General features: G+C 35.5%; 1 protein-coding gene across 1 annotated transcript in view; it reads left to right on the top strand.

Moving 5' to 3' along the window:
• LOC121458956 (semaphorin-3C-like) overlaps window positions 1-16,299 on the top strand; it is a 150,925-nt gene that overhangs the window by 88,111 nt on the left and 46,515 nt on the right. The window contains exons 6-11 of the mRNA XM_041668397.1: window positions 2,390-2,480; window positions 4,625-4,744; window positions 7,300-7,442; window positions 8,636-8,750; window positions 10,276-10,345; window positions 12,191-12,335. Of these exons, the coding sequence (XP_041524331.1) occupies window positions 2,390-2,480; window positions 4,625-4,744; window positions 7,300-7,442; window positions 8,636-8,750; window positions 10,276-10,345; window positions 12,191-12,335 (684 nt within the window). The remainder of the gene's footprint in view (window positions 1-2,389; window positions 2,481-4,624; window positions 4,745-7,299; window positions 7,443-8,635; window positions 8,751-10,275; window positions 10,346-12,190; window positions 12,336-16,299) is intronic.

The raw sequence follows: 16,299 nt of genomic DNA, 5'->3' as shown, positions 1-16,299 counted from the left end.
GTTTGCCTCGAGCTTTGTGAATAAAGTATTTCTCTTAATTTCTTTCTGGCAAGTTTGCTATTTGTATATGGACAAAAACTGGTGAGGACCCAATGAACATGAACTTCATAGTCACTGTTGATGGGAGCATAAATTCACAAGGTCACTTAGAGAGGCCAGCATGGAGGTTTCTCTAAAAAGCTAAAAGTGGAGCTACCTATGACCCAACTTTTCTACTTCTGGATAGATATCCAGAGGTTTCTATCTTGGTTTCTTTTCTGTTGCTGTGAAAAATACTTTGCAAACAACAAGATACCAGAGAAAAGGTTTAGTTAGCTCCATGCCGTTGTGATAGGGAAATCATCCCAGCAGGACGTGGAAACAGCTAGTCATATTAACTTTGAAATCAAAGGAAGAAAGATAAATACTGCATGTTCAACTCCCAAGCAGATCATAGAATTTAAACTTTATACGTGTAGGGGCAGTGGGTCTTTAAAATGAAAGTGGATTATGACGGGGAAAGAGACATGGATGGTAATGGAATACCTGAGGAAAGAAATCTGTAAGGGAAGAGTACCCCATGGCAGAGGGGTGTGGGAACAGGTGAATGGAGCTAGGAGAGGATTAACACGGTAGGTACAGAAATGCCATAGTAAAACCAATTCAAAACTTAGGAAAGTTGAAAGTATTGAATTTAATATTGTAAATCAAAAGGGAAATGGAAGAAGAAAGGCTTAATGATCTGGGAGGAATAGGGCTGAGTTCTTAGGAAATTAGGTGAAGAGCCTTATTTCTGCTTGAAATAGATGACTAATATTTCACCACATTTCCCAATGTTGACTTTAACTAGACTGTAATTATAATCACATAGAGAAGAGGGGGACTGAGTAATGGAGAAATGGGCCATCAGAGAACACCTGGTACCTGTTTCATCAATTACTCCAGTGCCAACACCGGCTTATCTAGGGAAATCTGTTTCAGCCTCTAGGATCTCAACCAAGATTATTAAATTTTCTTATTTTCTTTATTCTTTGTAATTATTTTCTTTGGAAAGCAGATGTGCCAGGTGTCAGGAGGCTGAATCTGGATTGTTTTGGCTCCACTTAGCTATGATTGCCTATGATTGATTTATGGACTCCTCTTCTTTAACCATTGTTATCACAGATACATAAAAATGAAAAAGCATGTGTGTGTGTGTGTGTGTGTGTGTGTGTGTGTGTGTGTCTATACACAAACAACTTGCTGGGTCTCTTCAGTGTTGCACTGTGTATCTGCTTCTAGGGTGGAAGCACAGTCCATTTTCTTGATTCAAGCACCTTATTTTATATTTTCTTTCCCAAATCACCCTACAGAAGAAGTATAATCAGTCATTTCTTAAGCAGAGTTCTGGTCATTTTATCTCTGCATTCAGAAAATATTATGAGACTATATTTATTCAGGATAGTTTTAAAAAACTTAACTTGATAATTACAGTTCTCCATCATCTGATGTAATCCACAAAGTTTCCACTTTTTTGCCCTTGTAATTCAGTCATAGTTTGTACTAAGTTGATAGATGGAAAATGTCAGCATCTTTATTTATAAAGTCACTCTCTCAGTGCTGCTTACCATGCACCAATTAATTGGTGAGACTGGGTTTACTGCCTGATAATCATGTCGGTCCTATTCTGTCTCTCTGCACACTTCTTCTACTAAGCATGGAACAGAATCTTACATAACTGATGTCTGTATTTTGTTCTCTTTAGTTTCCATCTTTCTCATTCAGAATCTAAGTTACTCAACACCCAAGACTTCTGTAATCTTGTTTATTGTATCTGTAGTGTTTGGGTAATATTCAGGGAAACAGCAGATGACCATTTTTTTTAAAAAAACAGATAATTGAACAGATTATATTTTAATATACATTACCATTTTAAATCTTGTACAATGTGTTACACAAAAATTAAGTAGTAACGTGGAATTTTAGTTTTTAAAAATCTCATTTTAGAAACATTATAATCATTGCATACATTATACCACGGTTGTTACTTTTCTTCCTTTGTATAAAAATACATCTATTATATGTATAATGATTTTAGATTTCCAAGTGGCTTTTAATGATGTTGATCTAAGGGTAACGCATGCTTATATCTAACTCATATGCATGGTTTACAGCTCTTGGGGCTTTAAAATGCGATGAGAGTTAGTCTTGCTAACTCTAAGTTAGGTTAGAGCCTAATTTACAGATGGATTCTTCTGACAGGACAGCTGAGTCTTAATATACAAATTGGAGACACAGGAGTAGGAAGTATTTATAAAAATATCTTGATTTATTAAATAATTCTTTTTTATATACTTTAGTTATAATTATATTTCATTGTACTTATGATACTGTATCATTATCATCTGATACCCTTTTTCTGTTTACAAAGGACCAAGTTTTCATGATCGACTCTAAGTGTGAATCTGGAAAAGGGCGATGCTCCTTCAACCCCAATGTGAACACTGTTTCTGTTATGATCAGTAAGTAGAAAGAGAAAGAGGGAGGGTGGGTTAAATAATAAAGAACCCACACAGCTTAAAAATTAGTTAATGTAATTACAAATCCTAAAGATAACTATGAGAAGATAATGAACCTAAACAAGTGTGTATTTACTTTCCTTTCCAGTGGGTTATAACCCTAAAATTACCTCTAATAGTTTGTGTGGGCCACTGTGTTGTAAGGGTTTGCTGTTTCTATTTGATCATTAAATCCTACAGATATTTGAAATATTTCTTTCCATTTTTGCCAAGAAGCATTTTGAATTAGAATTCAGGATTTTACAACACAGTTGCTGTATCTTATCTACTATTTAGAGTACTTAATGTAGTACTACAAAGAAGACAGGTGTTATTCTTTAAAGAACTTCTCACAGAATTCCTGAAGCTTTGTGAATGAGTGATAAACAATTAGATAGCAAAGTATTTTTTAAGTAAGTAAAAGGGCACAAGTTTATATTTGCATAAAACTCTACAAAGAAATCTTGAAAACTTTTCTCTCTTAAGATTCTTCCCAAAGAGAAGAATCTTATTTAAGAATTCATTGTTACACGGTAAAGCAGGGATTTCGTTATCTGCTATTAGAAGCTCTGAGGATATGGAGCAAGAAATGAAATTAGTTTGACATGCAGGCTCTCGTAAGGTTTAAGCTAGAATCGATTGTGTGATGTGCAATAATAGAAAGCTCTAAGCCAACCTGAGTATCTTACCTGCTGCCCCTCATATTATATGTATATATAGTAGAAAGCTGTGCTCAGTGGGGATTTGCAATCTATGATTTTATGACTAATGAACTACAGCAACATGGGGAACAATCATGTGTTATATTGATTTAATTGTAAAATTGATGCATGTATACACATGATAGATATTTAAGCAAATATTTAAACAGCTGGACTGCTTAAAATGTCTCATTCTTATCTTTGCTATCACCCTCTAAAATGTTGCCATGGGCTTTGTATCCTTTCTGGGAAGGAGAAATTGATGACAAAATGCCTATCATACCAACTCCTTAACTGGTGAGGTCTAGTTCAAAACCTGATGAGCTCATTTTAGAAACATTTCATTCTGGAGTCTGCCCTATCCAACAGGTATTTTAGGAAATGTGGGTAGATTTAATGAGAACAGATGCATACATATAAGTTAAACAGCTAAATAGGTCACTTATGACAAATTGGACAGCTCATTTAATTTTAGACATAGTTTTTTTTTCCCCTATCACTATTTTTTACAGCACAATTACTGATGAAAAAGTGGGCTATGTTTATGTTATTATGAACCTTGTAGACTAAAAGATCAAATTGTGGAGTTTTAATGATTAGTTTGCTTATAAATATTTTTATAATATTAATTTACTTTCTGTATAATCAAGAAATAAATATGGTATAAGTATTATGTCCACCCTATTAAGTAAATTATGAGATGTTTTATATGTAATGAGTACTTTTAGGACCATAGCTTATAACTCATTTCTTATGTCTTATAAAAGAAAATGTGAAGATTCAGTGTGTTGAGTGACATCATCCTAAATTCAAGTTTTTTGCTTGCTTGCTAAATTTGTAAACAGAGACTGCTTGTTCTTTCCCAGCTGCTGAGACTTGAAAAATCACACAGAAACTGTATTATTTGCAAGACTCTTTGGCCTATTAGCTCAAGTTTCTTGTTAACTAATTCTTACATCTTAAATTAACCCACGTCTATTAATCTGTGTATTGTCACAAGACTGTAAATTTCCGGCATGTCTTCTCCTTCAGCAGCTACATAGAGTCTCCTTGACTCCACCTACTCTCCTTCTATGTCTCTATTACCTTTACTCTGATAAGCCATTGGCCAAAAGAGCTTTATTCATTAACCAATTAAAGCAACAAATATACAGAAAGATATACCACATCAAAATTTAGAACAAGTAGTCCTTGGATTTGATAACTACAAAGTTATCACATTAACAGCCTGTTAAAACTAGTCCTTTCTAAATTTGGTGAGCAACAGAAACTAATTCATAACTAACTAATTCATAACGGCAAACCTATTCCAACAATTGGAATGATGTATTAAGTTAAACCTCCTTGAACTTTAAGATAAGTTCAAGAGGCATCAGAGTATCTCTGACAATGGCTCCTTTTTCATAGATGAGGAACTATTCTCGGGAATGTACATAGATTTCATGGGAACAGACGCTGCTATTTTTCGGAGTTTAACTAAAAGGAATGCGGTCCGAACTGATCAGCACAATTCAAAATGGCTGAGTGGTAAGAAAACATTTACTGCATTTTCCCCTTTGATAACTTGTCTTCAACTAACATTAAATACTACACTGATAATACGGAAAGTAGTTAAAAACTAAAGTATCGGGCTTTGATGTAAATAGTCCTAATTCTATATTCCATGTGCCAAATAAATAGCCATCATTTTTATTCCAATTGTTTAATTTATTAATGATAATATAATTGTCATAAACTAGGTAAATACAAATGTCAGTGGCACCCATCGTGCCTACCTCCATTTGTTAAATGGTAATATATTCAGTTAAATGTGGTTTGAGTTCTTGTAATCACTTTTATATTTCCATAATTCTAAATTGAAGAATTCTACCAAACTCACATCTTTAGATATTTCTGATGGATCATTCACAGAAACTCTTTGTGTTTGCTTATGCAAATAAGCTAAAATTACAGAAAGTGGCATATTACTGCTTCAAAACATGACTAATTTTAAATTGTGATGGTATGATAACTTTATGATAACCCTTGTTTAGTTGTTTCAGACTCTCAAGGTCATTAGGTATCCACACCCTGAAAAGAGGCTAGGTTAATTTTACTGTGTGATTCCAGTCTGTTTCTGCCATGCAGAGGAGGAGGAAGTCACTGAGCGCTTGCCATTCCAGCCTCAGTAAACTTGCAAACTCACTCTAAATTGCCTGTTTAGTTAATGATGCAGTTTAGCATGACTCCCCACAATTAAGCATTGTATCTCGCTGATTGGTCAGCGATGAAAGCATTGATTGTCTTGCTTCTTCCAGTTATTCCTCCAGTACTTCTGAAAATAGAATATTCTAAAAAGTTGTGTTGTTCCTGAAATAAGGAGACCCTCTATGTCTACACTGACTACATTTTTTCCTTGAAACATTTTCTCTTCTTTTCATTTGCTGTATTTTATGAAAAAACAGAGTCAAATATTTGATACTGTATCAACTTCTTCTTCTTCTTCTTCTTCTTCTTCTCCTCCTCCTCCTCCTCCTCCTCCTCCTCCTTCTTCTTCTTCTCCTTCTCCTTCTTCTTCTTCTTCTTTTTCTTTTTTCTCCTTATCCTCGTTCTCCATCTTCTTCATCTTCTTGTTCCTCCTTCTTATTCTTCTCCTTCTCTCCCTCCTCACCTTCCCCTCTTCCTCTTCTTCCCCTCCTCCTTTTTCTCCTCCTCCTTTTCCCCCCTCCACCCTTACCGCTTAAAGTTATTTCTTCTTTTTCCTTTAATTGAAAATAGATTTTTTTTCATACAATATATTGTTTGCAGTTTGCCCTCCCCCCAACTCCTCCCAGTTCTTTTACACCTCCTCTCTCATCCAGCTCCACCCCATTTCTGTCTCTTATAAGAAGACAAACAGACATATAAGGAATATTAGTAAAATAAAATAGAATATTGTAAAAGGAAAATAAATTGGGATAGCACAAAACAACGAATGAAAAAGAATCAAAGAAAAATCACAAGAAATTTATATAGATGTGAGACACACAGAGCAGTTCTATAAAAATATAAAGCCAGAAGCCATGATATATATATTCAAACGACCTACCTGTAAGATCAAACAAAAGTAAAAGCAAACAACTCCCTCATTGACTTAATATTAGGGGACAAAGACCCTCCAAAGATGCAGCTAAGTTAGTTTTGTGTTGATCATTGACTGCTAGGCACATGGCCTGCCCTTAGTGATTTGCTTCTCCAGTGAGACTATCTTGACTAAAACTAATTTTTCAATTGCAAGTGACTATCCAATGAAGAAAACTATCTGGTTCCGATTGGACCTTCATATTCATATTCTGTTTTAATCAAGCTTATATATACTCAAACATAAACACCAAATTTAAAAACCAACATAAAAGTAAAACAAACATTAAATTCCATAGAAATAACTGCTAAAATAATATTCAAGTTGCAATGAATTTTTTATATTGCTATATATATTTCTCTCTCTCTCTCTCTCTCTCTCTCTCTCTCTCTCTTTCTCTCTCTCTCTCTTGAGACAGGGTTTCCTTGTAGGTTTGGGGCCTGTCCTGTCCTGGAACTAGATCTTATAGACTAGCCTGGCCTCAAATGCACAGAAATCCACCTGCCTCTGCCCCCGAGTGTTGGGATTAAAGGCATGAGCCACCACTGCTCAGCTCAATATTACTATATTTCTTATGTGTCCTTCAGACAGAGATAAGCTTTTGTCTGTCACACTAGAGTTATGGTTTGTTATGTTTGGCACTCTCCTTGATATGTTGATATACAATGACTGCTTTTTGAAATTTCGCCTGTGAAGAGTGAATTAATCGCTGTTGGGAAAGGAATGCACTTGCTGTCTGTTTCAAAGAGCAGTAGGGTTTTGCCGGGCAGTGGTGGCGCACGCCTTTAATCCCAGCACTCGGAAGGCAGAGGCAGACGGATCTCTGTGAGTTCGAGGACAGCCTGGTCTACAAGGGCTAGTTCCAGGACAGGCTCCAAAGCTACAGAGAAACCCTGTCTTGAAAGACTAAAAAAGAAAAAAAAAAAAAAGAGCAGTAGGTGGATTGTTATCATTCACACAATCTTCATACTTCTTTTGCAAGAACCTATGTTTGTGGATGCACACGTTATCCCGGATGGTACTGATCCAAACGATGCTAAGGTGTATTTCTTCTTCAAAGAAAAACTGACAGACAACAATAGGAGCACCAAACAGATTCATTCCATGATTGCAAGAATATGTCCTGTAAGTGCACTGAAAATTTTAATTAATGAAATAATTCAAATTATGTAATATGTTTTCCAATATTTCAGTGTTTTTTTTACCCTTTACCAACAAATAAAGTAGAAAGAAGAATATTATAGAGCATGCATTTCACAGTTTTTGTGAGACAATTATACCACATTTCAGTAAAAATATTTAAGGAAATATTTTGATTATTTTTTTAAACATAGAAGTAGTTTTGGATAATTTTGCAATTCCATTTGCTGTGTTGCAGTCAAACAAATGGAATACTGTAAATTACCAAAGAAAACAAAATAATTCTTGTAAATAAGATACATCAGAATCTCAGTAAAACATAATTATAAAACATAAAGGCAGCATGCAACAGTGTAAATTAAGAAAATATTTTAACATTTTAATAAGTATCAGTATATAAGCCCTACCAAAAAAAAACACTGAAAAAATTTCTGATCCAATCTATTGTATACTTTTTTTAGACTTTTTTGGCTTATTTGTGATAATTTCGTTTGTCAGATGTATTTATTGAAGTAGCCAGTGTTTGTTTATCTTTAAATATTGGGATATTCTATTGACTAGAACTCATCTGTTTCTCAATTATTTGAGTCAATATAGCAAAGTTAGCAGGAATGAAAAGATTGTTGGACATAGAGGAAGACAATAGTTGCCGATAGATAATATGAAAGAGCAAAAGTCCATGCCCTGTGCATTTGCCTGGAAAAAAAATGTATGTAATAAATCAGCCACTAAGAAATACAAAGTATAAGTGAACATGCTGAGCAGTGGGGGATAAAATAGAATGATCTGGAGGTTTCAGATGTGGGATATGCCCACTCTCCTGAACATAGTAAGCTCTGAAAGCTACAACTGTATCCAGTAAATTTCATATACATCAAAGAGAACAAACATTTGCCTTGGCAAGTGGCAGTTATTTATTCACCTGATATAACTGTTTATGTTGTATATTGTAAAACTTGAGTCATATACTTATATTTCCATATAGTCCATTTCTTGCTGATACCGTAGTATAAAAGATCAATCAAAAAATACTAAAGATGCTAGTTGCTTTTTTTAAATTGAGGGTAACACTTTCTAATCTTTAGATAACCATAAATTAAAAACCAGCGTTCTAGCTGAATTTGTAATACACAATTGTTTCTCCAATCATCTGAATTGTGTTTGTAAAATGATTCCAGAATGACACTGGTGGACAACGTAGTCTTGTCAACAAGTGGACCACATTCTTAAAGGCAAGACTTGTGTGCTCCGTCACAGACGAAGATGGCCCTGAAACACATTTTGATGAATTAGGTGCGTGCATGTGACGATGAGCACTGTTTCTGAGAAGGACTTTATGAGCATCATGTGTCTTACTAAAGTCTCAATAGGAGCATTTGCTCTGGATGTTAACAATGTAAATGGTGTTCCACCATGGGAGGGAATTGTCAACTGCTCAGCGGTGTCCTTAAATATGTTAGTAATTTCTTCCACCATTGAATGCACTGCTACAATGCTAAGACATTAATGTGGGGGTGGTGGAAGGACTTCTAAAATTTATATACAGATAATGGCATGTTTGATAGTTTATAAATGAATTTATAATATATATTTATAATATTCTGATCTAAAGCAATTTAAGTTTAGGAAACTCTATATCAAAATATTATACACTATTTATTTAAGTTCTTATATTTTTCAACTAAATAAGTGTATGCACAAACATACATACACACATATATATGTAAGTTCTACATTAAATAGAAAATTTCATAAAGTTTTAAAAATGTGTCACTATAAATGACAAGAATTATGTTTCCAGCTTAGTTGTTCTTGATGATTCTCACTAAGTATTCCTTCTATGAGAAGAATCTTATGATCTGCAGATCAAATAAGGACTAATAGTTTATCAAAAAATGGTTTTCTGTAATTGAAGTACCTTGTTAATACATCATAACTCTGTGATAGCTATTTAGACATATCTCTTTTCAAATACTATCCATTGAAATGTATAGCTTAGTCATTCTTAGATTTTGAGACATATGTTGAGGTAAACAATACATATCTATTACAAACTGCAAAATGCACTGCTTCTAAGAATTATAAATAAATCTGAAGGAGGCTGTTTCTCACCTTGAGAAACATTATCTGTTATATGGTCATTGGTTCTTCAAGACTCAAGATTCATGTTTTATTTTTACTGTATTATAAAAGCATCTGTCTCTGCCTATGACATACATTAAAGTCTTATTGTTAGAGGAATTGTTAGATAAAATAGTCTTGAACAGAAGTCTAAATAAAGTTTTATTCCTACAAACGAGGTTTTATATCTTTTACTTCCCATGCAAAAGATTTTCTTCAGCATTACAACTTCAAATCATAGACTGAAAGAAAACTGCGAGTTGAGTCATTTTTCAATTAAAATTATTGTATCATCAATAGAGGATTTTGAGGAAATGCAGAATCAAGCAACAGGAAAATATCTGTGGCATTCCTACCATGGACAGCATGGTCGGGCTTTGCCTACTCTACAGATTTAAGGTATCAAGGATTTCAAAGTTCTAGTCTATAGTTTCCATTTGGGGTTTTCCCTTTAGTGTTTATACACATAGCATCATTTCCATAGAGACACAGTCTTTCTGAATGCTCTCAGTGCCAGGCTAGCATTTTATTTATGCTACCAAGTGCTTATCACCACATTATAACAAATTGGAGGAATTTTCCAGTAATACCTTCTTGAGGATTATTTCTCACAGTTGAAATTGTTGTATTAGGATAATTCAAAATCAGCAACTAGCATTTGAGAAACTTTTAAAAGAATATGTTTTCCTTTTGATAGAGGATGTGTTTCTGCTAGAAACCGACAATCCGAGAACCACCCTTGTGTACGGCATCTTCACCACGTCCAGGTAATTAATTATGAAACAGCAGCAGCTCTTTCAGTAAACAACAAATGTTTTCACTTTGCTTGCTTTTTCCAGATCACTAAGACACATTTGATCTCAACTAATGTTTACAAATGCATTTTGAACAATCACATGTTGCTCTATGGAAGAAATAAAGTGTGAATTGAATAGTAGAAGTAAAATGCTTGAAGTATTTGTTGACATAACAAAGTTAAAGACAAATGGTTTTAATAAAATCAGAATCCATGGTATTGGTGGTGAAGAATATGTTTCTACCCTGTATTTTAGCAGTGCCAGCATAAGTATATATGTAGAAGTCATGGAAGAGTATATATTTAATTGTTTACATTTTTATAGCAGACATGCGTTATTAAAACTAAAAAAAATATTTTTGATTTGAATTAAAATAACTTCACTTCATCACTAAAGTGATGCCTTTGAGAAGGTGACAAAAGCTGGACCGGTTCTGTTATTCTGTAATATGACAATATTTTTGCATTTTAAAATAGGCTTAATATTTTCTAGCTTTTCCTGGAGTCCAATGGCAACTTTATGGTGTTTTGCAGTGCGTTTTCCACATAGTTGATACTTTCTGTGCACATATCAGTCTATTAATTTTGTACTAGATATTATTCTGAATTCAGCCTGGTACTCCAGCCAAGTCTTTTGAACTCAAGAGAAGGATACATCAGTTCCTTTTCATTTATTAGAAAACTGCAAAACGGTGATTTGAAATATTATTTCCTAAGTGAGTTTTAAATGTGGTATAAGTGCCTGGGGGTGATTCTTCAGTAAGAAAGAGATCTTGTTGTTCATACATGAGGCCCCGAGTTAGATTCCTGACACCTACGTAAATGCCAAGTGTGGTGGCATCCATATAGCCCCTCATGGGTTAGGGATAGAGAGAGAAGGAGAGACATGTTCTAGGGAGCTCGCTGGCAGGCTAATCTCACCAAAATGGCCATCATCAGGTTCACAGTGAGACCCTGTATGAAGGGAATCAGGCCAGCACTGACAGAGGACAACACCTGGAGTCTTCCTTTGACTTTTGCGTGCACAAATACAGGTACACATGCCTGCATGTAATGTGTATACACACACCCACACTCACATGAAACATACAGAAAAGAGAAAGAAAAAAAACATAAAGTGTGGTGCAATTACTGCTATGAGCTTTTCAAAATCAAAGAATTGGCAGGAATACTGATTATTAGTCATTTAGGTCTACACCCCAAGGTGCCCAGGATGTCCTGGATGGTATGCTGAGCTAATGAATAAATCAAGCAAATGAGTAGCATCACTTTAGTTTATTAAAAAAATTAATGGCAAGATAACAAAAATTCCAATAAAATATTGGTTTCGGTCAAATACTGATTTTAATAAAATTTTTCTAATTTATATTTGTCGAAAATTAGCTTGACCATTAAATATTAGAAAGTTTCATTTTTACCTACTGATGTTAATGGTAATGATTAAAGCTTTATTTCCATCTAAAACTTTTTTAATTAGGCTTCTTGTTTGGAGTCACTATTAAGTAAAAAAATATGACTTCATTGGCAAGTAGTTATCAGTTGGAGATTTACTCTTGGCTAGGGATGTGAGTGTGTGTCTACCTCCCCCTGAGGGATTACTGGAGATGTCTGGATTAGGGCAGAATGTTTCAAGGTCACTCACTGTGCTCCTGTGGCTTCAGATTTTGGGACTGATTCCCCTCTGCTACAGAAGGAAGCTTCTCTGCTGCTGAGCAAACCATTGATCTGCTCCCCTAACCAAAGTGCCCAAATTCACCGGCACAAATAAAATAGATTTTAGAAAAAAATAAAACAGATTCTTTGCTTTCGTTTTCAGCTCTGTTTTTAAAGGATCGGCAGTGTGTGTGTACCATTTATCTGATATTCAGACTGTGTTCAATGGGCCTTTTGCTCACAAAGAAGGCCCCAATCACCAGCTGATATCCTATCAAGGCAGAATTCCATATCCTCGCCCTGGCACTGTAAGTACTAGTGACATTTACTTTTATCTTATTTAAGCAGAAACTTCATTTACAATTATTAAATATAACTATGGTCCTCTGGGTTTGCTCATTATGATTTTCAGCTTCATAGTTCTAGCTTAATTTTTGCCTGGATTGAGATGTGCTAATATGTCATGTATGTTATAAAAGTGAGATTTTACAAGTGCTATAATTAATAGCAAAATTTCACCAAAATTCTAAGTCGCCTTAGTAAAATATGGTAGATATATTTTTTTTTCTAATTTTAAAGCTCTCACTTTGAAATTTTCAGAGGGAGACTTAATATGCTAACACTAATACCAACAGTGCTTCACACCTTTCCTTTCTTTTGTTGACACAGTCTTTACTATGGCAACATATATAAGCCTTTATATAAGCCTTGTCCAGTTTAATCACTAAGTAGACCAGGCTGGTCTTGAACTCATAGAGATCCACCTGCTTCTGATTCCCAAGATCTAGGACCAAAGGCAAGCTCCAGCATACAGTACCTGCTAGCTGTTTGTTTGTTTAATAATATTTTTTTACATTTTTACATTAAGAAATTTTGTTGTAGATAATGATACTCTTGTGAATATTAACCTAGAGATAACTAATGTTACCTGCCCCTTTGACATATGTGTCTGCTTGGAGCAGCTGTTAATTGAAAAAAATCAATCAGGAAAATTTTCAAATCCTTGAACCAAATGAAAGTGAAAGTATAACTTTCCAGAACCTTTGGGGCTGTGGCTAAGATATTACTAAAAGTGAAATTTATGACGATGAATGTTTACATTAAAAAGTCAAAACAGACATGGAGAGATGGCTTGGTTGTCATGATTACCTGTTATTCTTGCAGAGGACCCAGGTTTTCACATGACACACAGACATACATATATTTTTAGTCAAAACTCTCACACATAAAATGAAATTAATAAATCTAAGTTTTAAAAATGGACTGGAATTAATGGCTCAGCAGTTAGTATCATTTGTTGCTCTTGCAGACAACTCTGGTTTGATTCGCAGCACCCATATGGAGGTTCACAACTATCCATTCTTCCAGTTCCAAGTGTACCAATGTTCTTTCCTGGCCTTACAGGGACTAAGAACGCACATGATACACATATATACACCCAGGAAAAACACTGACAGATCAAATAAAATAGCTTAATCTAATACAATATCAAAATACCTCAAATAACCTACCATGTGCTTAAAAGTCTTGGAAAAACAGTACAAAGGCAAGTTCAGAAACAGTAGGCAGTGAGGTAAAGAAGTCAGGGTGTGTGATGTGGTTTGGCTTTGTTTTTCAAGACAGGGTTTCCCTGCACAGTGCTGACTGTTCTGGAACTCTGTAGACCAAGCTGACCATGAACTCCCAGATCCACCTGCCTCAGCCCCACAACTGCTAGAATTAATGGTGTGCACCCCCACCAACTAGTATCTTGGCAGATATTGATGAAATACATATAAAGATCAGAACATACAACCAATCAACCACAATGCAGTCAATAGATACCTAAGACTGACTAATCCCTAGCTGAACTGACAAAAATAAAAGGAAGACAATATAATTAAATTAGGGAGTATTCTAATGAACTTAATATACTTATTAGAGAAAACGGTTCCATCCCAGAAATCTTGATAAATCTATAATTTGATAAATCATTAGTCACATATGATCTGAAAGAGTTAAATAATGAGAACACAAACAGATTAAACAAGCCATAACACACAAGGAGACTGAAGCAGCAATAGGAAAAAAATCAAAACAAAACAAAACAAAATAAAACTCCCAAGAAGAGAAGGACCAAATGGATATATTCACTGCTCCTTTCCACCAAACTTTTCTGGAAGAGCTGACAAGAGTATTGATCAATTTGTTAATAAAAATAAAAAAGAAGGCACACTACCAAAATAATTCCACTAAAGTATTCTCTTGAAGCTAAACCAGATAAAAACACAATGGAATAAAACAAAACTGTGCGCTGCTCCCTCTGACAAACACAGATACAGATATTCTTTTTTCCTTTTAATTTTTATTTATTTTTCTCTCATATAATACAACCTGGCTGCAGCATCTGCTCATTCATTACTCCCAGACCTCCCCTCCCCTCTTCCTTCTCTGTTTCCCTTCAGGAAAGAGCAGTCCTCCCAATGGATAGGTACTGAACTCAACAAAGTACAATATGATTAGGCACACACCTCCATACAATATTAAAGGGGTTAACTCAGAGGGAGAAAAAGGGTCTCAAGAGTAGGCAAAAGAGTCAGATACTCTTGTTATTTATTTCTAAAAACACTCTGTTTAAAATGGTACAGTTTAAAATGTCTAACAAGTAACTTGATTAGGCAGAACACTGACTAATTGCTTTTACAACCAAAGAAAACAATCAACAGATGTAATCATCTCAGGGCCCTTCAACTGATAGCAGGCATGGAGCAAAGATGACTTAGGAGGAGAAAATGGAGGGAAAGGCAGAGAAAATTGCATGTGAGTAAAAGTCTCTCTTTGCTTTGTTCAAATTATTTCATGCATTCCCAGAAGACTAACTGCTAACTGATTCAAACGTAAATTATGCTTTTTAAATGACTAGAACTTGGGCTAATTAAACCTACACTTTCATACAGAACAGTAACAGGTGGTTACAGTTTGGTGTACTTTCTCCAGTGTGTGAGCAGATAGTACAGAAGCAACTGACTTGCAAACTCAGAAAAACTCACCCCCTCCCTCCTGTAGCTTATGGTTGCATTCATTGAATTGAGGCCTCAGAATCTCATGAAGGCTGTTCGGAAACCAGATTGCTCCTGTCTCCTGAGTATATTATTTGTTCCTTTTCTCAACCAAGGACATTCAAGCAGTTACTTGAAATTAGGCATGGTCAGGATATTTGTGCAACTGAAATCCGCCTCATTCTACCTATGGCTCTTCCCCCATGTGACATCTTAAAAGCCACTTTGACATGTACACAGGGCTTTGAGTATCACATAGAAAACCACTCCGTCGAAAAGCAATAATTGTGCACACTGTGGTAAGAGACCAACCCTTTTCCACAAATAAACCAACGCTAAATTAGAAAATTCTGCTAACAGTCCCATTTTTTTTTTAAAGCCCTTCAGAATAAGCATTTTCCGAAGTCCTAAAACAGTGTGGAATAAGCCAGGGATTAGTGACACACACATCTGGAACAGAATCCTTGCAAAATGGGAGTAATCAGTACTTAAGACATTTTTCTATAATGTGGTTTCTTACATCTGGTATTGAGACCACAACAGCTCCTTTAAATCCAGAAATTGTCAGATGAGTGATCCTTGGGGAATCAACAGGGCAGGGTGGAGAAATGACCCTGGAACTCCTCCTAGAGAAGTATGCTTCCCCAAAGAACTGGTCGCTCCACCCTGAGCCCAGCAAAACAGCGTGAAGTCAGCTTTCTTACTCAGTTGCCAGTGGCTGCCTCAACCCTATGCTTCCTACTTCTGTAGCCAGAGGATATTCAGCCAAGTGAACTCCACAGTCCTCTTCCTCTAGGTCAAGAATGTCATCTCTGTCTCAGAAGTCTTCCCAATGAGGGATCAACTGTGACTGTCCTTTTTCATTTCTCCACAGTAGTCTAGTTGCTGGGTCAACCTCATAAATATATAACTGTGTTTTTACATAAATGACACTGGCAGAAATCCTATACCCTCTTTCTCAGCTTCCCTGTAGGTGTTCCTTCAAAGCAGGGTAAGTTGCTGTTCTAGCGAACAGCCCAACCAGCAAGCACACGTAAGTGCTGGGAGGGCTGCCAAGTGTGTCATAATGTTTTCCCCTAAGTACTCTTAGTTTGTGGAAGAAAGAAGACACCATTGGTGTGTCGCAAAGGGCAAGCGAGACTGCAGGCTCTGTGGCTGAGCTAATAAATTACCTTATCCTGTCACAGTGAGGGCGAGGCTTCTGTAGACTTCTTCATAGCCTGCACACCCCACT

The sequence above is a fragment of the Microtus oregoni genome, unplaced genomic scaffold (assembly GCF_018167655.1).
Source record: "Microtus oregoni isolate MIOR12 unplaced genomic scaffold, Mior012 000018F_ref0000195, whole genome shotgun sequence".
NCBI classification, from domain to species: Eukaryota; Metazoa; Chordata; class Mammalia; order Rodentia; family Cricetidae; genus Microtus; species Microtus oregoni.
Note: the sequence above shows the minus strand (reverse complement) of the source record. Positions and strands in the feature narration are given on the sequence as shown.